Consider the following 25,652-nt stretch of genomic DNA (forward strand, 5'->3'; position numbering starts at 1 on the left):
GAACAATTTTCTCTTTTTAACAAGTTTTTTCATGAATAAATTTACTGATTGGCCACACATTCTTGACTGCGAACATCATGATATAGAACAGCAATTTTCAACTGTTTTAAATGCGGTTGTTAAGATACAAAGATGGTTTCGACATTGCCTATTTCAAAAGTACTTACGTGCCCGCAAAGCAGAGTGTGAATAAATCCATCTATCCAAAAAAATTTTTTTTAACATATATCTCATTTTGATTATGCGTCGATTTCATTTTTAGCGTTTACGAGGATTCAACTCATGAAGCTACAAAAGACTATTTTTTAATTTCAGAAAAGAAAAGAAAAACTTTACCACCACATCTTTCTCATGTTTTGTTTGCTCATCGAGGCATTGGACTAGATGATGAGGATTCCGACTTTGAATTCACTGACAGCACCGACGATGCATTTGGATATTCGGTCATCTCTGAAGATCCATCAAATTCTCAATCATTGTCAACAACCGTTCAAACTCTCAAAAAATCTGCAAAAGGAAAGAAGAAAAAGAAATTAAAATCAAGTAGTAGAAGTAAATCAAGATCAAAAAGTAAATCTCCTCATCGCTCCACTTCTCCTCTCAAAAAAAAGAAACCCGCAAAAAGAACTACTGTTTTGCCTCCAGATGATAATCCGTATACATACGATTTTCCAAAACCGCCGCCAAAGAATTTGAGCACCCAACAAGAAGCTGCATTGTCTTCTTTGGAAAAATTGAGTGAGAGATTGAAAAGGACTTCATTTCTGAAAAAGAAAAGATCACCGTCTCCTTCGTCTTCAAGCAAGCAAACGCTATCTGCCACATCAAAAAGTCTATCATCAACTTTGAACGCAACAAGAATGTCTGCCCGCTCAGATGAATCTGAAAAGGAAATATCAATGCATTCAACGACACATTCATCTGCATGCGGTTCTTCGATCATTCGTTATTCGCATTCTCTATCGTCTTCGCTTATTCAAGACACAAAGACAGAAGAATCTACATCACAGCAACCATTGAGTGAACAAAGAAAGGCTTTGAATTTAATTCAATCTGTAACAGACGGTCCATATCCTTCGATATACAATTCACTGTGCTTGGTGAATGCACAAAAAATACCACACCATCCAATCATAAGGCCCGTATTTCCTCAGATGCCAACCATCCATTTTTCAGTTCCATCACTTGTTAAATGCTTCAGTCTTGTCAGACAAACTGCTCGCTCACAATCCATATCTTCTAGGACATTAGCAACTTCTTCTTCTTCGTCTTCGTCTTCATCATCTTCTTCCATTCACTTTCCTTCATACAGAACAGTCAATGAAATGTCGCTGCTTATTAAAGGAACTTCAATTCTTGCAGTTGCATCTTCTTCTCCTTTTGAAGTCTCCACCAAAACAACCAGCACATTTTCCGCAAGCAACTCTTCAAAGGACGAAGAAAGTTTTCTCTTCTACATCCTTTTGATTGATACAATAAGTGGCACTCTTCTTGGTACACTTACTCCTCCGCCTCCACTTATTTTATCTCCAATCCATTCATTTACATCCACAGACAATGGGTCAGTCGTTGTTCTGTATACGAATGGAATGCTTCATACATATTCTGCGTATCATCCGTACTTCTCAGACTTTATGTCACTCAACTCTCAAGCACAACAAAAAAGCAATAAAAACAATGCTTGGCAAGATTCTGCTACAAGTACTTTAAACTCACCGCATCCACTTTTCACGCCTGAATCTACAAGACAGCTGTGGTTATCTGAAGGTCTTCAGCATCACAATCAAAGAGATGGATTGTTAAGAAAAGTGGCAATGTCTTTCATCTCATCAATATCTTCTTCTGAATCAAGCAAATCTTCAGTTTTATTCGATAAGCATGACACTCTGCCACCAGAAAAAGTCAACTTATTTGCGCTGAACTGCTCTCCGCTCACTTTTTATGTGCTTCCATTCGTCCCAAAGCAAATAGGTGATGCACAAACTGAAGACAACAATGACAGCGATGATAAGAAGAATAAAATTCATCCTTTGGATGTATCTGTGTATCGTACATTTTCATCACCTCCATTCGCTGCTCTTCCTTTTCTTTCATCACAAGCCACGTCAACTCCCTCCTCCTCCTCCTCCTCTTCTTCTTCAAATGCAGATTTAACCTTTGATGTTGATCAGATGAGAGAATCTCTTCTGATCCCTCCCTTTTATGACCCAAGAACACTTCACAAGCTAAACAACCCCTTCGAAATTTCAAAAAGTCCACGTTATTCAGCATTGGAGCCAGCTGCAAATTCTCAAATGGCTGCTTCAATAAGTCCATCACTTATAACAACATCGACATTTCCAGTTTCCAAGCTTCGTTCTCAGCCTCCTCAAACGTACTCTTCAATGAGAATTGTTCTGTTCTCAAGCAAAACTCTTTTTACTGTGCAAGAAATCAACATCCAACCACATCACCCCCTTTATCCTCGCGCAGAAAACAACGAAATTTTCGACTTTGAAATTGTGAATGTGCCTTCGTCGTCAACAACTCCTAATCATTCATATTCCAAAGATCAAAGCGCATCACAATATGTTGTGTTTACTCTCATTGGATCTCTCTGTGTGTTTATTGCAGAAGCACAAAATGGAAACATTTGCTGCGTTTTGAAGCCAGACTTGACAATATGTGGAGCAGCAAAGAACAAGAGCGATGCAGAGCTTTCATCTGACGATGAAGGAAAGAGTAACTTGTTCAGTTATAATGAAGGCACTTCATCTCAATTTGCACATCCACCATTATTTTTTGTTTCACCAAAGCTTTCATTCATTACTGTTGTAATGAATCCACTTGCATATTTCCGCCCTTTCAATTCTTCCTCACAAAAACGAGGGCTTTCTTCTGAGCAGGTTGTGAGATCATCTTCTTCATTGTTCGTTTATTCCGACAAAAGCCTTTTCGCAAAGCCAGTCATTTCAAACAGTACTGATAACTTCTCTTCTTCTTCTTCTTCTTGGCTTACAGCAACAAAAGGAGAAATTTGCCCAACCGCTTCGTTTGTGTTTGGTGTTGGATGCTATCACAACATCATGTCTGTATCGCAGCTTCCTTCAACACAATATCTTTCTTTGGTTGTTCAATCACCTCTGTTCAACGATCAGTTTTCTTCTATTCGAAAAATGTCACCATTCATTTCACCACATTCAAGTCAATTCTCTTCATTTCAGCCAGCTTTCACACCTTCGCTGATTCTTCCTTCGCTTTATCTGTTTGATCCACTTTGTTTCACACTTCATCCACAAATCGATGCAACACTTTCACTTTTCACAAATCAATCATCGCCAAACACACTCACAAAGCCGTTTTTCTCTTCTGCGCTTGCTCCATTCGGCCTTCCTTCTCCACTTTGCTCGTCTGTATCGTCAAAAACACCAGAAAACAGGCTTCTTCCCCCGTTTGCACTCTGCGGCTCATTCACTCTCGAAAACAACACGTTCTTTTCTCTTTCGCAGACATCATCATCTTCTGCTTCTTCTACTTCACACCAGCCAATTGAAAGCTTCACTCCAACTTTCATCTCGCAGCATCCTGTTCTTTCCTCGCGTCTATCAATGCAATGGGAGCCTCTTCCAGAAACAGTTGGAGAGCGCAAGCCAAAGTATCGCAATGAAGACGTCGGGCCATTCAACTTTACTGCTTCTCAATCTGAGTCATATCCTTGTGATGTTATTCTTTTCGCTAATCCAAGAAACGGACAAACTCCTTCTTCTACTTCTTCTTCTTCTTCTTCTTCTTTTTCCTTTTTCATTGTCCGCCGCGCTCCACATTCAACTTTGCTCAATTCTTTGCTCACTTCTCTATCTCATGCAGCTCCTTTCACGTTTTCCACTCGACTTCTTTCTTTTCTTTGTGATCAAGACAGTCCAATTTCACAATCAAGAGTCGAAAGAGACAACATCCAGTCCCTTTCATTTGGACCTGATAACACTTCCATTCAGTCTTTAACAGAGCGCGTGCTGATGCTATTGGGAAATCCCTTATCTTCTCCGCTTTTTGGAGCTAAAGAGATTGAACCTTCGCAAAAGGCACTGATGCAAGAATCGGAAGACTCGGATGATATTTGGTATGACAAACCAACTCGCAATAGAGAAGCGATCAAAAAGAACAAATATCAGAACTCTTTTCATTTCTCTGCTTCAAGCAGCTCATCTTTCACATCATCATCTTCTTCTTCATTTCATTCTCCACAAACACTTTCAATTGTCCACCCTTCGTATTCTCTTTCTCGAATTGCTGACGATTGGCAGACTTTTTATTGCTTTTTATCTCTTCGACTTGTTGGTGACAGACCGGTTTCTGCATTTCGCACACCTTCTTCTTTCTATGCTCCATGCTTTGGTTTGTCTTCGGCTTCTTCTTCATCATTTTCGCGATCTGAACAATCATCATCCTCTTCTTCAAAGAATTTTTCGTCTAATTCTACAACATCATCGTTCTTCTCAACTTCAGCATCGTCTGCTGTTGCTTCATCGTTGATGATTTCACCGTGGTTCGCTTCTCCTCTTCAAAGAATGCAGTGGTCCAAAATGACACAATATGTGAATAACACCTTGATTTCACTTGTCTTACCGCAGCTTTTCTCTTCTCCGATGTTCACCAGAAGATTCTGCCAAAAACGACTGGGTGAAGAAGCGCCATCACATTTTGCAAGAGACAGGGCCAACGAATACGAAAGCGATCAGTTTGGCCGTCTCACTTCTCGCTCTTCTCAGCGTGCTGTGACTGAACGGCATCAAGAGCAGGCAGGCAAGATACAAGCATCCCATTCATTGGTCTATCACAACTTCTTGCAAAGACTCGATGAATGGATTGCTTTCTTATCGAGCAAATCAGCTTCTGGCAGACTTTTAACAGGCTATTCTCCATTTGAGGCATTTGGAGCTGCGTCTTCAAGTGACATAGCCTTTCTTCGGGCATTACAGTTGATAGCGGCATTAGTGCAGACACCAACAGTTTATCCGCATCTTGTCTCTGATCTGTCAACTTTGCCTCCAAATTCTGCTCCTTCATCGGTTTCAATGTCTTTCGATACTTTGATTCGTCTCGTCACACACAACCCATTCTTCTCGTTTGATCGCTCGTTTGAGCCGAATTCTGACCATTCACTTATATATTTGTCTCAGCTGCTGAAATCATGCTCATCATTCCCACTCAGCACATCAAGCACAAACCTTCCAAAGAACTTGACAAATGTAAACTCTCCAGGCTTTGCACCTTTGTCAATTGGTCGTTCTGTTTTGCATTTGTTTTCTTCTCTTTCTTCTGGGAGTAACAATTTCTCGACGTCTTCTTTGAAGTCTCTGCTGACATTGATGAATCCAACTATACAGTTGGTTAAAGAAATGGAACATTTGATGGATCAGACTGTCAAAATATTATCCACTCTCTCAGAAAAAGCAGGAAGCATCATGAAGCCGTTACCAAACGGTATATCTCCCCAGACTTCAAAAGAAGGGCTGAAGCCAAGCTATTCACAGGATACCACAAACAGTTTCATTGCGAACTACAATGAAGCAGAAGCAATATCATCGCAAGAACCTTCTTCATTTGCACTGACATCTCCATTATCTTTCTCTCTTCTTCATATGTGCTCTCGTCTCGTAGCTTGGCGGGTGCTTCGTGGGGTTGCAGTAACTTCGTACCGTTTGAAGGAGACACGCACACTTCTGCTGAACAACCTCCTGTGGACGCATGCTTCAAAAGGATGGATTTCACAGGGTACAGACGAAAAACAGCAGAGGAACAGTCAAAACAAAGCATTAACCGCAACAACAGGAAAAGCTTCAGTTGCTTCTTGTTCTCGTATTCAAATATCGTCGATCAAAACGATGCGAGATTTGATTCATTTTCACGGGCATTTAGCATCTGCTGAGTGGCTTCCTGCTTTTGTATGGCTGACATACCAATTAATCACTGTGCTCAATAACTTCTCTGCTGTTCCATTCAAAACACTTTTGAAACAAAGATTATCTGAAAAGCAAAGAGACGAATTTGATTTCAGATCTAACAGGCATTCTTATCAAAGCCAAAAGGAAAATGCAAATTCAGAAAAAATGCGAAGTGAAAATGTGTTGTGTGAATTGCTTTGTGATAGCGTTGTGTTCCCAGAAAGAGTGGGTATTAATCTCGAAACAAGCGAAGTGGTATTGCTTTCTTTGGAAGACACGACAGAATACATGAGAACGCATTCACTATTTCCTCATGTTTCTTTTTCTCCTCATTCGATCATTGATCGCACAGAAGTGACAGATCAATCAAATCCATATGCAAATTCTCCTCTTTCTTCTGTTCCTCTTCCTTTCTTTTCACCGTTCATCCCACCAGAGCTACTATCTCCTCAATCTCCTCTAACATTGTCTTCTTCCCCAGCACAAGTGGCCGCTTGGGGAATTGGACAGCTAATGTTAATGATGATCTTTGGAGAAAAGCACTTGAATTCATATTCGGAATCATGGATGCAACATCGACGTGCTGATTTCATTGCAAGAAGATTGGAAAGAGAAAACGCACTCAGAACAAGAGAGAATGAGAACATTAATTACCTTTCAATATCTCACCAGCAAAGAAGACCTATTTCTTCTGGAACAAATCAGAAAGGGCTGAATCAAGAAAGTCCAATGCATTCTCCGTCTGCCATCCCTCCTCACTCATTCTTCTTTGATCCTCTTCGAAAAGTGCCCAGATCGACAAAAATGATACCAGTCAGAAAGACATCAGATGGAACATCGCCTGGCTTGGTTCCAATTGTCGTTCTTCATCAGAACCAGAACATCTTCCCTGTTTCTGTAATAGCACACAATATGCGCTCGATGGCTCCTCCAGTGTCTGCTGTGCTAACTCCAATGCTGACCACTCCAAAATCTCCTTCATTTTCTCATAGTTTCGAGCCACAAGCAACCAGCCGGAATCTTCCTTTCCCTATCTATTCTCCTTCTCCTTCTCTTCCTCCTTTGATATCATTGCCATTGCCTTCTTTCGGAGCAAGTTCAAAAGCAGGTGATATACCCAACAAGCAAAAATTGAATTTCTCGCTTGAACCATTCACATCTCGATTCAGTCCATTTTCTCCATTTGATATTGATAAGCTTCTTTCTGGCTCACTTTCTTCAGGAATGGCTTCTTTCCCATTCTCCTCATCATCTTCTATTGTTGCACAAACAACATCACTTGCTATTCCAACAACACCTGCTTCATTTGCCACACTTTCTCCATATTCGCCAAAGCTGCAATCTTCTCAAAAGCAACTTCAAAGCGCTTCTACGAAAACTCTGCTAACGCAAAGAACTACCACTTCAAGGATCCCATTGAATTCAGCATCGACAAATCCTTTGCTTGATCTGATAAAGTGCAATCCATCGCTTGGCATGTTTTTCACATCGTATCCTGCTCTATTTGCTTCTCATTGGTCGTATTGCTTTGCAGAAGCAGAAACTGTTCCTGTTCCATCGTGGGCTGGTCGAGTGAATGAAAAGGCAAAGAAAAGGAAAAGAACAAGAGCGAGAAACATGACAATGAATAGAAGATTGCTAAAGGGGAAGGACCAAGACAAGATGAAGCGGATCTTGACTGAATTAGACAGAAGAAAGCAGGCATTCCTTGAGAATCAAAAGAAGAAGCGTTTCAATTGGGTTTCTGGAACACCTTCTGCGAATCAGGGTAATAAAAAACAATCGTCACGTTCTGTCACTTTTGCATCTTCAACACAAAATTCAGGAAGAATCAGTGGATTAAGCAAAAATTGCACAGAGCAAACTGAGAACGCACCAACGATGTTCAACGAAGAATTGGAGTTCAAAAAAATATTGGAAGAAATTGACAGCCAAGAAAAAGAAGATTTGAAAAGCACCAAATCGTATGCCGATGGAGAAAATGATAATGTTGAATTCTCAGAGCAATCTCAATCCGAATTGAGCTCAACGGATTTGAATTCTTCAACATTTGACGATTTCCCATCAATAAAGAAACGACAAGCATTAAACAGAAGTGCAGCTATCCAATCAACATCAGCAAAAAATCAGGGAAATTCTTCTCAATTCGATCATTCTGTTCAATCTTCATCATCAAGAAGCCAGCAATGCTTCAGCACACCTGACATTTTGGCTTTTCTATCTCGTCTTCTTCCAGTTGTTGTTCAGTGTTTGAATCCAACTGGAGTTAACAGGCCATTCCCGAATCAGCTCATGAACTGCTTCTTCCCCGAAACAGATAATTATCGTTTGCTTTTGTCTTCATTTGCTTCGAAAAGAGACAATCAAAGACGCAATGCATCAAATAAACCTTCTTCCCTTTCAAGCTCTCGTCCATCTGAATTGACAATACCTGAAACTCCCAAGACTTCTTTTGACGCATCTGTCACATCAACTTTTCAGCCATATTTACCTTTATCTTCATTTGACAATCTGTTTGATGAGTCTACTTCAACTCCAAAATCTCCTCTTGGATCATCTCCAAAAAGAATGTCATTCCAACCTAAAGTTGTTCCTCTGTCTTGCCTTCCAATACACGTGAAATCCCAACTTTATGCGAAAGCTACGCTTTCTGCTTTTCTCTCCTCTCCTCGACCAGAAATGTATTTATCAGCCATTTTATCGCCTGCCATTGCATCGATTCTGCACACTCGAATTGTTCCCATAAATTCTTTTGCTTCATTTTTGGATGCAGTTTCGTTCGCTTTGGCTGGAGGGAAGCTGTTTGATGTTGAAAAGGAAGATATTTTTGATCAAGAAAAAGGTTCAAATGAGAACAGTAAGCAAGCAGTGCGCCAGAAGAACAAGCTTATCATCTCAACACCAGAAGCGCAAATAGACAAATTGAAAAATATGAAGTGTGTGAGCGAGCTTCCTCAAAAGTTCCAATTTCTTTCAAGCTTCTTTAAGAAGGGTACCTCGTCAACTTCATTTGTCCCGCTTTTCTTACTCCTTCTTATCAGAAGTGGCTTATTTAGACAGATTTTAGTGAGAACCCTGCGTGGAATAGGCGACATTGATGATCTTAAAACAATCTTGAGGGAGAAAAAATTGAGACACAGAGTGAAAGCTGGAGTGCAGCTGGATGCAACAGACAAGGAAGTGACTTTGCTGTATGGAGAAGGAATTGTGAAGGAAGAGCGAAACAAGATGGTGCGAGAAAAGATGTACAGATTAGAGACAGAAAAACAGAAACTGGAAGAAGAGAACAACCGGAAAAAGGCGTCTGAAGATCTCGCGCTGAAAAGAGAGACGATTGAAGATCGAATGAGAAAGACGTCTCTCACAGGAGTGCGGCACAAAACAGGCAATCGCCAAAAAGAAGAGAAAAGAGGAAGCTCCGCAAACTCATCTCTTTCTCCTTCTCGCCGTTCGAGCTCTCCTACTGGTGGTTTGCATAATTCACCATTCAAATCTTCATCGCCGTCATCTTCTTCTTCGCCAAGTAACCGTCATGCATCGCTTTCCCAATCACCTGATTTATCCGCATCTCCATCCTGTTCCTGTCAAAAAGCTTCATCTGCATCAAGTTCAAGTCAAATTGCGTCTCGAACAAATCGGCAAAGCCCCACAATTACTTCAAAGAAGCTTTTCTTGACTCCACCAACAGAAGACAAACTAGTTTTATCTGCAATGGAAGCAGCAAATGCATTTGTTGTATCTGTTCGTCGCTTTTTGCTTTCTCTCTGCGAATGCTGCAGAGTGCACCAGAATTCTCCAAGTGGCACATCTTTATCAACTGACCCTAATTCTGATGCGAAAGCGAATGATCCAAGCAGTCAACACTCATCTGGCTCTGAACCGTATTCTTCGTGCTCAGCGTTGATTCCGCATATTGCAGTGTATTTTGCGCTGATGGGAACAGGAAATGAAAGGCAGCCTTGGGAGCGTCCTCGAAAGGTCATGCTTCCTGGAGCAGCTGCAAGCTCCTCCTCTTCTTCCAATCAAAAATCAAAATTGAGCAACACAAATGCTTCTAATTCACAAGATAGTGGAAATAATTCTGATCAAGGTGATGTCACTGTACTAATTACAAAATGGGTTTCAGGTTTTGATGATGGAACTGACTTTGATGTCGATTCAACTGCATCCAAAAAGGCACAAGCGATGCTTCAAACAGAAATGCAAACATCTGATTTGCGTTCGTTTTCTGAAAGCACCAAGCGATCTTCTTCTCCGCTGGCAACGAGTTCATCACGAGTTCACTCTCCAAGTGCTCTGAATACAAAAAGACGCGACAATTTGGATTCCTCTTCATCTTCACCACTTCGTCAAACTGTTGGATCGAAAGAGTCAAATTCATTCTTAGATACAAGTTACACAGCTTCGAAACAAATTAATAAATCAACGCTTTCTTCGATGAAAGAATCAGAAGCTATAAATGAAGAAGATGGAAATCTCGAGCTTACAGAATGTATTGTTCCAAAGACCCCGCTTGCTTCATCTGCAATGGAGATAGCCAGCTCGCACATTTACTATCCTCGAATGATGGCAACTCGTCTAGCAAAATATTTGCCATCTTCAGACAATACGCTTGCGTTATCAACGCAGGAGAATGAGCAACAATTACTGAAACATACAATGAATAACAATCGAACATTCAGAAAATCAGATCCAGACACATTGCTTATTGCGAATCGCATTCTGAACGACACTCTGCCTTGTGATAATCCTGATGCCTTGCTTCTTCAACAGCACCTGCCAGCTGCACACAGCATGCCACAACTGCTTAATCGCTGTCGCATTCATCACATAAACTTGACACTTGTGAAAATCCTATCACCCATTTTGCAGGCTCTCTTTGGAGCTGATGGACAAAGCAATGCAGACTATCCGCTGATGCAGCGCTATCTACGCCAGATGAAATCTGTCAGAGGGTTCTTTTTTGACATGAGGCGTTCTTATTATCAGATGGCTGTTGCAGACGAAAATAAAAGAAAATCAAATCCGTTCATTCCTTCATTTTCTTTTGCTCTCCATTCTCCTGTCCTTCCTTCTTCTTCATTTTTTGCCAATCTTTCTTCTCTTTTGCTTTGTGCTGCGGAGATGCACAATTCGTCTTCTTCTCCAGCTCGAATTGCATATTCCATCAATGGGTTTGAAAGAGCAATCTGTTCCGCTCTGTCTACTCATCGACCTTCTCCTGACAGCCCTGGTGGGTTCTCAACTGCACCTGCATTGGCTGCTCTGCATTTGTACGGAGCGGAGAAGAAACTTGATGAGGAAACATCTCAAAAAGAGCAATTTTTGTTTGACATAAAAATTAGAGAAGAGAAGCTAAAGAAGAAGCTGGAAGATTCAACCACGATTGCCAGCATCGGAGAAAATGTGGACGAATTAAAACGAGAACTTGATGTAGTCATTGAGCGCAAGCAATCTATCCCATCGCAATATCTCGTGAAATCCTCTCAGATGACTCCTTCTTTTCGATTCGAAGAAACATCGTCTTTTGGATCGCTTCGTGCAATTCATGACATGGTGTTTGCATCTGTGCTTCTTCGGTTGCCCGACAGCTTCGGTGCAATGCTGATGCATCCATCAGGGATCGTGTCAACAGCTGCATCGTCTGCGATGCTCGCCTTTTTCACTGCCACTCAGAAGCTAAACTCTTTCACTAACACTCCTCCGCTGAATACTTCAATCTCAAGTCCATCTCCTTCATCACCTGATTCTTTGACCCCAACATTAAAACGGAAAAGAAAGCCTGAATTCTTCCCGTCCACATTCTGCTTCCCTCACTTTTCTCGCTTGTGGCAGTGCATCAATCAGCAAAAGCAAACCCCTTCAACATTTTTTGCTGTTTCATATCGTCTGTCAATCAACAAGGCGAAAGAAAAGAACAAGCACAACATTCACCTGATTGAAGACACTAATCGTTTGAAGCATATTTCTGAGTTTATTCAATCTTCGCTGTTGAACACGAATGGCTCTTCGTTTTACACTCCAGTTCCCCCTTCTTTTGCGCCTTTTAGGTCAGCTGTAAGCGAACTGGCTTCTTTCTCAACAACATCATCTATCTTCAAGCAGAAATCAATTCGAATGGACTGCCTTGAATCGCAAGAAAACTATCTCTTTACACATATAAAGAGTCTACTTCAGGGAACTGATGCTGCTTCTAGCATAAATCATTCATCTGATCGATGGTCACCTTCTTTTGAAGGCATTCCATTTGATGTTTCAAAGCCTTTGGATACAAGACGAACAAACACTTCGAGTCTAAGTGAATATTTACCAGAAACTGGAATGAATCGTTCGCAAAATAAAACCATTATAGAGTCAATTAATGATGACAAAGAATTGATAAGCTGCATTTTCACTTTTGTAACATCAATTGAGTTTCTTGTTCAAAATGCAGAAATATTGATCCTGAAAGAAAAAAGAACAGAAATTGTTATCGATCTTGGTGTAGACGAAGCTGATGGAGAGTTCGCTTCCAATTATTCTGATGATCAGCTTTCTGTCTCTTTGTCGTCTTCATCGTCTCAATTCAAAATGCGTCCATTTGTCTTTGCTTCCAACACTGCGCAGATAATGCTTTCATTGATTGTTTTGCTATTTATTTCATTAAAGCAGAAGCAAAATGAAGGCCATTACACAAATGCAGAAGAGCAGTCCGACAATGTGCAGACGGACGATCAGCCGCAGCCATTTGCTTCATCATCCTCATCGCTTTCGTTTTCGTCGTTGACTCCTGAGGCAACTCCAAAACAGAGTAAAGAAATGAAAAGTGCGAATAAAAGTCAAATAAACTCCAAGCAATCGCCTAATATGTCACCTGACACAGCAGGTGATTCTGATGTTCCAAATCCTCCTCAGCTGTTCACTCAAACATCTGCCCTGTTTCTTCTTCTCTCGTTAATTCGATCTCTGACTGTGCTTTTGATCAGAAATCCATCCAATTCTTGTCAAACAACTTTCAGAGGAAGAGATAGAGCGATTGCTGAAGAAATGAATGAGGAACAGAAAAGGAACAATATTCAAGGTGATGAAATGAGAGAGGGCGATGACAAAGAAAGAGAGGATGACATGCTGAGAGCGATGGAAGAAGATGAGAACCAAGAAGTGGCCGAAGCATCAAATATGCAGTTATTAGAATCTTCGATAGACATCGGCTCGTATTTGCATTGCATGCTTTGTCATCATTGCTCATTTCATTCTTGGTATTCAAAGGAACAAAATGAATACCTTGTTTCATTCTTTTGCCTGCTTCAGCAAATATCGCAATATCTTATTTTCAATCCAATTGTACTAAACAGTACGATTTCACTTGTCAAAAATCCAGCATCGGAAAAGCAATCACCTAAATTGCCTTCTACACAACACTCTCCAAAATCAGTGAAAAGCTTCAAGGAAATACAAGTTATGCGAACAGAAGAAGGAACACATCCATATTTCTTTCTCGCACAATCAGCATTCATTTCACTTATTGCTTGTATAATTCGTCTGCCAAACCAGCAAAATCCAATTAACATTCTCAGCACCATTTCACCCCCAATTCCTGGATCTCAGGCAACATTGTCAACACCTCTAACACCAGCCACACAAAACAATTATAATGACATTGACCATTCGCAGCAACTCCCTTACTTTTTGGGAAAACAGTTTGGAAATCTGTTCCTATCGAGCTTAAGGCACCATCTTGAATCTGTCAAAGCTGCAAAAGTTCACAAGCAACCCGTTTTGAAGTTCATTGGAGGTGGAAATAGTGTCGTGCCTAATGTTGAAGAGCGTGGAAAAAATGCAATAATTGGTATGCTTTCCAGAAGGGCTTTGTTTGAAGTTTTGCTTCTTTATGCTTCAAAAGTGGAAACTCCTGCACTAACAGAAATGTTGAACTCTTCATCAGCCTCTCCTGCATCCAATTATGATTTGGCACTGCAGAGTTCTCGAGCTTTAATCATTGGATTCCTCAAGACAGGCATTTTTGAGACATTATTCATTGATTGTCTGCAAACTACAGGTGTGGCGGAGACAGACCTTGCAAAGCCTGCGCCAGCAGTTGCATACTTCGTGGGGAAGTGTGTTATTCGATTGGAAGTTATAAATTTGCTTTCGTTGATTGTACAGCACACCTGCACATTTGTAAAAGTGACACACAGAAGACATAAAAGGAAAAGAATAGCAACATCGGATACAAAGTATTTATCATCTGAAGCCGAGGAAGCTTTGCGTAATGGAGAAATAATTCTGGCAGATATAACTGATTACGAGGATGACTCTGAAGATAATCGGCACAAATCAAGAAAGAACATTCCAGCGGAAGAAGAAGATGACGATGTTGGACAGAGCGGAAACGAGTTGGATGAACTCGAATTGAATTTGAGTCTGGCCAAAATTGAACTGGATGCAAAAGATCAAATTCAGACTCCCACGACTCCGATGCCTCAATCTCCTTCTGCCTGTCGAAATACGAATGGGATAAAATCTGCGCTTGATGATGATTTACTGAACTTCACAGACACTGAATCAATGAGCGATGGAGGATGTGCAGAAAGACAACTGCTTTCTTCAGTTGCACACCACAGCATCAGGCAAAAGATCATCCGGCAAGTCAAACTAGCACGAAGAGTGAGAGAAGAAAAGGAAGAAGAGATTTCATGGGACTCACCCACTTCTGATGAACAGCCAAGCATTCATTCTTCAAAAGACATAAACAGTTGTCTTTTGATTAAAGAAGACATGATTCGCACGTTCTGTAAATTTTCAGATTATATTTTAAGGTTTGAAGGGAAATTGCTTCAATGCTTGGAAGATAGGCGACTTAGCTGTTCGGCTGTGTCATTCCTGTCAGTTTTGTGTCGCATTGACGATGACAGGATCGAATATGCACTGGTAAATCAGCCAGCACTCAAAGAAGGACTTCTGTTTGCTGTTAATTCTTTACCACCATATCTGAGGGAGAAAAAGAAAGAGCCTGTGATGTGCATCTGCAGAGACAAAAGAACGTTTGATGAGTTAATTTCGGATTCTACAAAAGAAAGGCAAGCAAGTTCTGAACAAATATCTCAAAGCAATGAAGTTGTTCACAAATACTCACTTGACAGATCAGATTTCCTAAATGAGCACAATCTTGTGGGAGCTGATAATGAATTGGATCGAGAATTCAAAAAAGAAATGTCACAATTTGGCAGACTTCTTTTATCTATAGAAAGAAAGAGAAAAAGGCAGCTGAAGCTTCTTGAATTGGGAAGCGAATTTGATAATATGGACGAAATATTAATTCATTTTCGAACGACGCATCCATTGATCCAAGATTCAACGCTCAGAAAATTACTTCTAAGAATTGTTTAGACTTTTGTGTGAATTAAATAGATCTTTTTCCCATACTTAACTTCAAATATCACTTCAATCCATTTCGCGCTCTATACACTTCAATTAACAAGTTAAATTCCCTCCAATGGGTTTATTTTTTTATGTTTTATAATATATTCTTTATTTTATTTTTATTTTTTGTTTTATCATAAATACAAACCTTTTCAATACTTTTCAATTTTTCAAATTAAAAGCTTCGACTCGAGAAATGGATCTTCTTCTTGGAGAAGAAGTTCAACCGTTTACGCCGTTTAAAACAATTGGATGGAACTCAACTTCGTTCATTGGAGATTTATTCATAACAAATTATCGATTGCTTTTCTTTCCATATGAGCAGACACGAATAGTTTATCACTTGTATTTTTCCATATTTGCAATAAAAATTCTTGTTTTTGTTTTTCTGTTCAGAGAAAGAAAAATCGAAAGGTTAGTATTCCAATAATGTCGATTTTAAAAATTGACAAAGAAGCAATTTTTCGAAGAGCTGGTCAAAAGGAAATTCCATGTGTACAAATTACTTGCAAAGATAATAGAAAAGTAATGTATGTCTGAATCTCTTTGTTTTTCTTGATGCTCTTGCTTTTAGGCTAATTCCGCAATTACTTGCAGATGGTTCTTATTCAGTTCAACAAAACGAAATAGTTTCTGCTTTTCCTTTTATACCACCACCAACAAAAAAGGAATGCTTATTTGCTTTTCAATATGGAAGAGCATTGAGAAAGAAAGAGAATTCATTCGCCCAGTCTGAGAGTCGATGGGTACATTGCGATCTTTTTATGGAATATAGCAGAATGGGTGTTGCCCAAGGCACGCCAAAATTTGGGTGGCGCATTTCAACTGTAAATGAAAACTTCACTTTGTGCAGCTCCTATCCGCCTTTGCTGTGTGTACCGCACGACATCACAGACGATGATCTCCGAATCATCGCTCCGTTTCGCAGCCATGGGAGAATCCCTGTACTATGCTATCTGCACACGAACGGGCACGGGATCTGCCGCTCCGCGCAGCCGATGCGGGGAATACTTTCAGCGCGGAATCCGAAGGACGAGGCTCTTCTGAAGGCGCTGGCGGTGGAAGGCGGGGTGACGGTGGTGAGGAAAGAGGTTCAGAGCAGCGAGACGAGCGCGGGCAGAGCAGAAAGCGCGAAGTCAAACGAAGAATCGTCAAAGAAGCAGGCGCCTCTTCCGCCGCCTGTGGTTGACTTCTTCGATGCGAAAGAGACCGAAAATAGAGAGAAGAAAGAGCAATCAGAAGGGGATGAAGCGAACAGTCAGTTTGCTTCCAGTCTTCTTCCTCTGCAAATTTCTGATCTTTCAGCTGACAGCAAAGCTCCGACAGACGAAATTTTCAAAGAGAAGAACGAGTCTTTGCCAACTGCATTGAAAAATGAAGCAGGAAATTCTGAAGAGACTTTTGATAATCCTCTTTGCGAGTCTTCTGCCGGCAGCACAAAATGTGTTTCATTTGCAGAGCAGCCGTTCGATCAATCTGTTCATCTTTCTTCTTCGCATTCATCTGAGTTGCTGCCTGCCCCGCTGCCTCCACCTCCTCGCCAGTCAGAATACGAATCACTTGAAAGTGCAGGTTCTTCTGCATCAATCTCTGCAACTAATACGATTTCTTCTTCTTCTTCCTCCTCCTCTTTACCATCATCATCATCTTCTTCTTCTTCTTCTTCTTCTTTAAAATCTCCTTCATTTCGCGTTACACCTCCCCCTCCGCTGATTAAGCAGTCTCCTTCTCCTCCTCAGCCACTCAAAGAGATCGACTTGCTTTCCACTGCCTCTTCTTCCCCAGAAAAACACACAAATTCTTCTTTGGGGTTCCATTCATCTTCGATGCCTGTTATTTCTTCACCTTCTTCCATTTCTTCCATTTCTTCGTTTTCTTCTCCATCTTCTCTTTCTTCTTCTTCTCCTTCTCCTTCTCCTTCCTCCTCTGCTAATCCTCTCATTCCACAACCAGCTTCCAGCTATTCTTCAAAACTGGGCACAAAAAAGCCAGAAATGTCACCAAACAGCCAAGCACGCCCTTATCCCTCTCCACTCCAGCTGAGCGAAATGCCTTCTTCTGATGGAGATTTCAATGAAACCAATGAAATAAATGACATCGATGGCATTAATAGCATGAATAACATTAATAATATCAACAATACCTCTCAAAACACAAAATCAGACACTCCTTCCACACCGCTTGCCCTGCTCTCACCCTCTGGCTCGTTCAAGCCCCTTCCTTTCACTTCCATTTCCATTTCCATTTCTCCGCCTGCTTCCCCCACATCTTCTGTCGACTCTGCTGAGTCCTCCAACCTCTCTATGCTTCAGATGGCGTCTGTGGCATACGACGACCCGCTGTCGCAGTCGTGGCACGTGACTGGAAAAGGCGAGGGAGATGAAGAAGGAGATGAAGAAGGAGATGAAAATTACGATAAGGATGAGAACAGGGACGGTGATAATGTGATTGCACCGCATCGCCTGCACCGCCCAATCCACCCGCACGCCCTGTCTGATGCAGCAGCTGTTTCAGTCACGCCTTTCATCAATGCAGCTGTCTCCACATCGCTCATCTCCCGCTCTTCTTCTTCATCCGCAGCGACATCTGTGCCTCCAGTTGTGATGCCTTCCTTTCCATGTGAAAGAGGGAACAATCAAATGCAGGCGCTGGTGCCAGAGTTTGCATCGGCTTCTACTGCTTCATCAACTTCAACTTCATCATCATCTTCTTCATCATCGTCATTGCCTTCATCATCATCGACAACTTCGTCAACTTCGTCATCGCCTTTGTCTTCTTCTTCTCACTCCCCCACTTCATCCTATTCATCATCATCATCATCCCCTTCTTCCTCATCTTCTTCTTCCTCATCTTCAACATTATCATCTTCATCATCAACAATAATCCATGCACATAAAGTGCCAATGATTGAAATTATTCCTCCTCCTCCTCCTTCCTATTCTTCCTCCTATTCTTCTTCCTCCTCCTCTTCCTCTTCCTCTTCCTCTTCCTCTTCCTCTTCCTCTTCCTCCTCCTCTTCCTCTTCCTCCTCCTCCTCCTTCCCAGACAACTCCTCCACAGAGAACGAGGACGAGTCGAGCGATGTTCTGTCGCCTTTGATTGAAAGAGACTACCAAATCATCGACGCTGCAGGAAACATCACACTTTCGGCGTATTATGAAAATTCTCCCTTTTCTGACTCCGAATCTGGATCGCCGTATGTGCACGGAATGCATTCTTCTTCTTCTTCGTATTCTTCTTCTTCTTCTTCTACATTTCACCAGAGCTCATCACATAGCAGTCTGAAAGGCGGCCACTCCAACACAACACTCGGCTCATCTGCTTCGCCTCATTCTTCTTCTTCTTCTTCTTTCTCTTCGTTCTCTTCCTCCTCCTCCTCTTCTTCTTCTTCTTCTTCTTCTTCCACCCGCACCACACTTCACATAGCAGATGCGCGTCCGCGTCTTGCTGCACTGGGCAATCGCTTGATGGGAGCAGGGTATGAAGACGGAAGAAACCTGTCGTTTGCCACTTATGAATTCCTGGGCATTGAGAACATTCATCACATGAGAAAAAGCCTGCACAAGCTGACGGAGGCGTGCAGGGCTGCGTTTGACGAGTATCTGTCGAAGGAAAAGTGTGGTTGTTATTATTATTGTGGTTATAATTATTATTATTATTATTATTATTATTTTGAATTTTCTTATTTGATATCTGATCTTTTCTTATTATTTTATGAAATTTTTCAAATAATTAAATATATTTCTCTCTTTTCCTCTTTCTCTTTCTTTCTTTCTTTCTTTCTCTCTCTCTCTCTCTCTCTCTCTCTCTCTCTCTCTCTCTCTCTCTCTCTCTCTCTCTCTCTCTCTCTCTCTCTCTCTCTCTCTCTCTCTCTCTATCTATCTATCTATCTATCTATCTATCTATCTATCTATCTATCTATCTATCTATCTATCTATCTATCTATCTATCTATCTATCTATCTATCTATCTATCTATCTATCTATCTATCTATCTATCTATCTATCTATCTATCTATCTATCTATCTATCTATCTATCTATCTATCTATCTATCTATCTATCTATCTATCTATCTATCTATCTATCTATCTCTATCTCTATCTCTATCTCTATCTCTCTATCTCTCTATCTCTCTCTCTCTCTCTCACACAACTAAAACATTTATCTTCCTCAGATTCCACCAGCTCGTGCGCCACTCCCTCTGGTTCGACCACCTGCGTCTTCTGATGGCGTGTTCGGAGTCCATCGCGAGTGTCATCCTCTCCAACCGGAATGTGCTCATCCACTGCACCGACGGCTGGGACCGCACGCCTTGCCTGTGCTCCTTGGCTTCCCTTTGGCTGGACCCGTACTACCGCACGCTCGATGGCTTCATCGTGCTGATTGAGAAAGATTGGTGTGCGTTTGGACATCGTTTTGCATTGAGGACGGGTTCACGTGTGGTGGCAGCACAGGGCAGTGGAGAAGGAGAAAGGGTAAAAGTGAAAGAAGGGTGCCATTCTGGATCAGGAAAGCAGAAAAGCGGGTCTTTTGACTCCAAAAATATTTCACCGACGTTTTTGCAGTTTTTGGATTGCGTGCACCAGTGTCTGAGACAAAAAGGCGAAATGTTTGAGTTCAATGAGAAAATGCTGCGTTTCATTGCGAAGCACACGTCGTCGTGTCTGTTTGGGAACTTCATTGCAGACAGCGTGAGCGAGCGGAAGCGGATGCGCTGTGCACAGAAGACGGCGTCGATCTGGGAGCACATCAAAAGGAACGAGGAGAAGTTTGTGAACGCCAGTTTTGCCCCCTCTGAAGCCATCTTCCACCCACACCTGAACAAATGGCATGTGTGGTCGATCTATTTCCCATTTGAAACGAAGTTCTTTCCTTTGGCACAGAAGCTCGATTCCATCTCTAATTTCTCGTTCCAGAGCCCCGCGGCTGAGCTGCCTTCGCCTTCTCCATTCACTTTCCACAATTTGAACAAAGCAGGGCAGGTTGAGTCGTCGCCTTCTCATTCGAAGAGCAATTCTCTTGTGGGAATACCTCCTCCAACCCCGCGTATGTCCCCGCCTGCTCCGGAAGTGCTGGCACAGCTGAGCAAAGAAGAACAGGAAAGAATGGAAAAAATGGAAAGAGGGGAGAAAGGTGAAAAGGGGGAAAAAGTTAATGAACAACAAGCGCTGCTGCATGAATCGTACGAGGACTATGAAGAGAACGAGGAAGATGTGAAGTTCTTTGAAGATGCCGATGGAGAAGACGAGCTTAATTCGCTTATGAAGCAGAAAGAGAGCGAAAGCAGGGCGCATTCACAACACATTTCTTTGCCTTGTCCGCCTCCTTCCATTCCGACTTCTGCTGAATATTGCCAAGACATATCTAATCCTTCTGTGATTTCGGGTGACATTGACAAGTCATCTGACGTCAAACAGACAAAATGTGATGGAGAAAGCATAGATGACAGTTACGATTATGCAGATATCGATAAAGACGATGTTGATGCTCACTATGAGAATAATAAGTGAATGAATGGAGTTCAATTTTTTTTTTTAACAAAGTCATGTTGTTTATTGTTTTCTTGATTTATACATATATATATATATATAATTGTTGTATTTATTTATGTTTGAACGGCAATTTTATTTATTTCTTTTTGGACGGAATATCAAAGAAAAAAATTTTTTTGTTTTTAAAAATACTTTTAAAAAAGTAAGGTTATTAAAAAGAATGAAATTATGAGTTTGTAAGTATTTTTATTTTTTTATTTGGAAAAATGCATTCAATTTCTTATAAGATTAGAACAACATACTTTCTTATGTCAAATAAAGAGATATAAAAATTATCATTTGTTTTTGAAATTTGTTGAATGTGAAATAATATGTGAGATCAGACTGTTTACCTTTATCAAAAAAAGCTCATGACTGAACAAATCGACGCCCACATATTGAGGTTTGGAAAAATAATGTAATATGCAACATAATTTCTGGAAAATGCAAAATTTTATTGAGTAATTTTATTTATTTAATGCTTTTTATATTTTCCAAACCCTTTTCGAATTGAGCAAACTTTTAATTTATTTTAATTATTAAACATTCATTCCGGAATAATTTTATATATGATTGTTTTTAGGAAATATGAAATTCTTCAGAAAGTGGGGAAAGGAGCATATGGAATTGTGTGGAAAGTTGCAGATAAGAAAACAGGAGATATTCTTGCACTTAAAAAAGTTTTTGATGCATTCCAAAATGCGACGGATGCGCAGCGTACATATCGTGAAATTTCCATTTTGACTGAACTTGGAAGACATGAAAACATTGTTCATCTCACAAATGTTATAAAAGCTGATAATACACGTGATATTTATCTTGTATTTGAATATCTCGGTCTGTATTTGTTTTGTTATATTTTTTTTCTCTTTATATTTTTAAATGTTTTGCTTTCGACTTTTATTTTTTTAAACTTTTTAAGAAACTGATCTTCATGTTGTTATAAGATCCAACATTTTGGAGCCAATCCACAAGCAATTTGTAATGTATCAATCCTTTAAAGCACTGAAATATTTGCACAGTGCTGGAATATTGCATAGAGATTTAAAGGTTTGCTTATTTAAATGAACTCATTTAAATCTGTAACATTAATTCAGCCGAGTAATATTTTGCTGAACAGCGAATGTATAATAAAGGTTGCAGATTTTGGTCTTGCTAGACTTATTGGAAAGATGGAAGGAAAAGGAGCGCAAAATGCTCTCTTGACTGATTACGTTGCAACAAGGTACCACACTTTTTAGTAATAACAATGCATTAATTTTTTTATGCAAATATTTTTACGTTTAAATCGTTTTTGATGTTAATAGATGGTATCGAGCACCTGAGATTCTTCTTGGTTCGCAGCGCTACACAAAGGGTGTTGACATGTGGTCAATGGGATGTATTTTGGGTGAAATGTTAGGAGGAAAGCCAATGTTCCCTGGTTCTTCGACATCTAACCAGCTGCAGAAGATTCTAGAAGTGACTGGGATTCCGTCGCCAGAAGACGTGGACTCGCTGCAGAGTAGCTATGCGCGGTCTATGTTGGACTCTGTTGTCTCATCGGTGCCTGCTCACCCACGCCCGTTGAATGAGCTGTTCCCCACTGCTCCTGCAGATGCACTGGACTTGCTGAATAAATTGCTCCAGTTCAATCCGAACAAAAGGCCCACAGCGGAGCAGGCGCTGCTGCATCCGTACATTGCGCAGTTCCACAATGAAGAGGAGGAGCCTGTCTGTGAGAAGAAAATAGAAATCAGCTTGGATGACAATGTGAAGTATGTTTCGATGGATATAGAGAGAGAAAGAAAGAGAAAGAGAAATATAAAAGTATTGAAATTGTATTGAAAATTTAAAAAAAAATGAAATGAAGTTCATTTTTTTAAACTGTTGTATTTTTTAATTTATTTATTTCACTGAATTATGTCTGGATTTGTTTGTCGGTTCAACGAAAATTAATCTTTTGCTTTTTTTTTTCAACCTTTTTTAATTGATGACAAATTATTAAATTCCACATTTCTATTAAATGTATATATGTGTGTGTATATATTCATTTCAGACTTGGCACTCAAGTCTATCGAGAAGCTCTGTACAAGCTTATCCGTCGGCAGCGTATCCAAGCGCGTCCATCGCGTTCATCGCATTCATCTCATGTGGAGGCAGACCAATCATCCATGGCACAGTCCTCGTCTTCTTCTTCATCCAGACAGCCCAACCCATCTCCTGCTGCTTCTCCTCACCCTTCCTCTTCCAGTCGAAGAGTCACTCACACAACAACTGCTGCTCCTTCATCATCGTCTTCATCCTCGTCGTCGTCGTCTTCTGTTGCTTCGAGAGATCGCCGCTATCGCGAAGGAGAGCTATCGCAGTCGTATTCTTCGCCTTCTTATGCGCATCCACCTTCATCTCATGACTATCCTGCTTCTTCTTCCTCTTCTTCCTCTTCTTCCCATCACACCCACTCATCTTCTGGTCGCAGTGGAGATCGCGTTTCTTCTTCTCACTCTTCAATGCGTTCATCCATGTCTTCCTCCTCCAACCAATCATCTTCCTCTTCTCTTCAATCATCCAACCCATCCTCCTCTTCTCCTTCTCCTTCTTCCTCTTCCTCTTCCTCTTCATCATACCCCTCTTCCCAATCGCCCAACCCCTCCCAGCCATCCACCCCTTCCTCCCATCTGATGTCCCACACCCACTCTTCCCTCAGCAGGGCATCGGCTGGCCTCACCACACCCACCCCTTCCCAGACAACACATATGTACCCTTACGCTGCTGGATCCTCGACTTCTTCAGCTTCTTCTATTGCAACATCTTCTTCTTCCTCGTCTTCTTCATCCTCGCATCACCATCGCCATCCATCTGCTTCTTCTTCCTCTTCTTCTTCTTCCTCTGGTGTGCATCGCTCGTCCAACCCGCTCTCCCAAAGCATGTCAGCTGCCCCTTCACCAAGCTCCACTCCTTTGTACTCTGCCCCTTCTGCCTCCACCTCGTCCATGTCCTCTTCTTCTTCCTCTTACCTCAAAGCACGCTCTCCCGTTGGCTCTGCCTCGACACCGTATCGCTCTTCTTCTCCTTCTCGTTCGTTTGTTGTCTCATCGTCGTCTTCTTCTAATTCCTCTTCCAATCAAGCGCTTCTTGCCTCTTCAATGAGCCGGTCGAACTCGCGCCCAGCGTCTCCGAAGTCCACCCCGCCGTATTCTTCTGCCTCGCCTTCTTCCTCTTCCTCTTCCTCTTCTTCTGGTTCCTATTCTCACTCTGGAATTATGTCTGTCTCCAGCTCGGCGTCGGGAAGAACCCGGCCGTCGTCGCGCTCTTCGCCTCATCTGCAGCCTTCGCCTGTGCCATCGCCACAGTTGGTAGGGGGAAGCGGGAGATGAAGGTGAAAGGGGGAAGAAAGGGAGAAGAAAGGGAAAAGGAAGAGAGAAGAGAAGGAGGAAAAAAAAAGGAGAAAAGAGGGGAAAGTGAGTAGGAAGGGAATTGGCTAGTTGTTTAAATGAGAAAGAGTAATGAAAGACGAGGACATGAAGAGAAGAAGAAATGTTTATGGAAATAATTTTTTTTTATGTAAGGAAGATGATTTTAAAAGGAGTCAATTGGTAGAGAAGGAGAAGTAATGATAAAAACAGAGGAGGGTGAATATGAATGAAAGGGAGGAGGAAAGTCAATTACATATTTTATTTATCGTCATGTATTTTTCTTTTTTTTTTTTGATTTTTTTCTGATTTTTCTGATTTTTCTTCATTTCTACAATATTATTTGAAATATATCTATTTTTTTATTTTATTCATTTCTTTTTCAATTCTTATGACATTTTGCATCCATTTTTTAAACATTTTTAAACATTTTTGATTAAAAAGAAAGATATTTTCGTTTTCTGAAAATAATAACAGAAATAGGTTTTATGTAGGGCTAGCGCTAACAACGTATTGTGAATGTTCCATTCTATTTTTTGATTTTAACCTGCTTGTCGTACTTTTCAAGTCTTTATTCATGTCTTTTCCATTGTTTGGTTTATCCTATTTCGCTTTTTTATCGTCTTGTTCTTTTTTTCATATTTTCTTGGCCTTTTTCTATTGAATTTATCTTTGAATGAACCTATTTTTTTCGCTATGTTTTCTGCTTTTCTCGTCTTTTTTTAAATCTTTTTTGAAATTTTTCTCGTTTCATAAAACTTCTTTTCTTATCAAAATACAAAAAATTATTCATTTCTCACACTTTATTCACAAAATAAAAAAAGATTATACCATTTTGAATGATGTGTTTTTATTTATATTTTTTTATGATTATTATTTCTTGAATAAAAAATAAACTAACATCTCTTTTCACACTTGATTCAATCATTCGTTCATTCGTTCGTTCATTTTGTTAACAGCCTTTTTTTTCACTCTTAATATGTTTTTGATAAATGTGGCAAGGATGAATGGATTCGTTTTCTGATTTTTAAGCGTATTGTTATTTTCGATTAAATCATCACTTCATTTTCACAAAAAAATGAATGACAATTCTTTTTCCACGTTTTTTTGAATGTTGTTTGCGTTTATCTCAAACTGCATTTTTTTTTTAACATATTCATGTTTTGCTTTATCATTCTTCTTGGTTCATGAAAAATGACTGTTTTTAAAATTTTCATCTCATTTCATCAAAAAGATATTCTTTGTCACATTCTCCTTGCAACATAAGGATTGACTTTGTATTTTCAAATTAACACTTCCGTTGAATATTAATGCCCCTTTCTATCACCGCAACGCAATAAAAATATATTCATAAACAAAAAAATTCCACAAAAAAATGAAATAACTAGATAAATCATGTACA

The 25,652-nt window shown here is 40.5% G+C and overlaps 3 protein-coding genes across 3 annotated transcripts; all 3 read left to right on the forward strand.

Moving 5' to 3' along the window:
- Positions 1-31: 31 nt before the first annotated feature.
- Positions 32-15,293, forward strand: MONOS_9979 (uncharacterized protein; the record flags this gene model as incomplete). The annotated part of the gene is made up of 3 exons (XM_067880526.1): positions 32-183; positions 263-13,162; positions 13,259-15,293. The coding sequence occupies 3 exons, from the start codon at positions 32-34 to the stop codon at positions 15,291-15,293; spliced, it is 15,087 nt and encodes a 5,028-aa protein (XP_067728181.1).
- A 106-nt stretch (positions 15,294-15,399) lies between these two features.
- MONOS_9980 (putative myotubularin) lies at positions 15,400-21,055 on the forward strand (the record flags this gene model as incomplete). The annotated part of the gene is made up of 5 exons (XM_067880528.1): positions 15,400-15,403; positions 15,509-15,660; positions 15,723-15,856; positions 15,901-18,942; positions 19,502-21,055. The coding sequence occupies 5 exons, from the start codon at positions 15,400-15,402 to the stop codon at positions 20,835-20,837; spliced, it is 4,668 nt and encodes a 1,555-aa protein (XP_067728182.1). The 3' UTR covers positions 20,838-21,055.
- Positions 21,056-21,229: 174 nt separating this feature from the next.
- Positions 21,230-25,511, forward strand: MONOS_9981 (Mitogen Activated Protein Kinase (MAPK) Hog1; the record flags this gene model as incomplete). The annotated part of the gene is made up of 6 exons (XM_067880529.1): positions 21,230-21,261; positions 21,442-21,695; positions 21,781-21,908; positions 21,956-22,083; positions 22,166-22,615; positions 22,897-25,511. 6 exons carry the CDS (start codon positions 21,230-21,232, stop codon positions 24,212-24,214), a joined length of 2,310 nt encoding a protein of 769 aa, XP_067728183.1. The 3' UTR covers positions 24,215-25,511.
- Positions 25,512-25,652: the final 141 nt, after the last annotated feature.

This window comes from Monocercomonoides exilis (assembly GCF_001643675.1).
Source record: "Monocercomonoides exilis strain PA203 chromosome Unknown scaffold20-1493094, whole genome shotgun sequence".
Classification (NCBI taxonomy): domain Eukaryota; phylum Preaxostyla; order Oxymonadida; family Polymastigidae; genus Monocercomonoides; species Monocercomonoides exilis.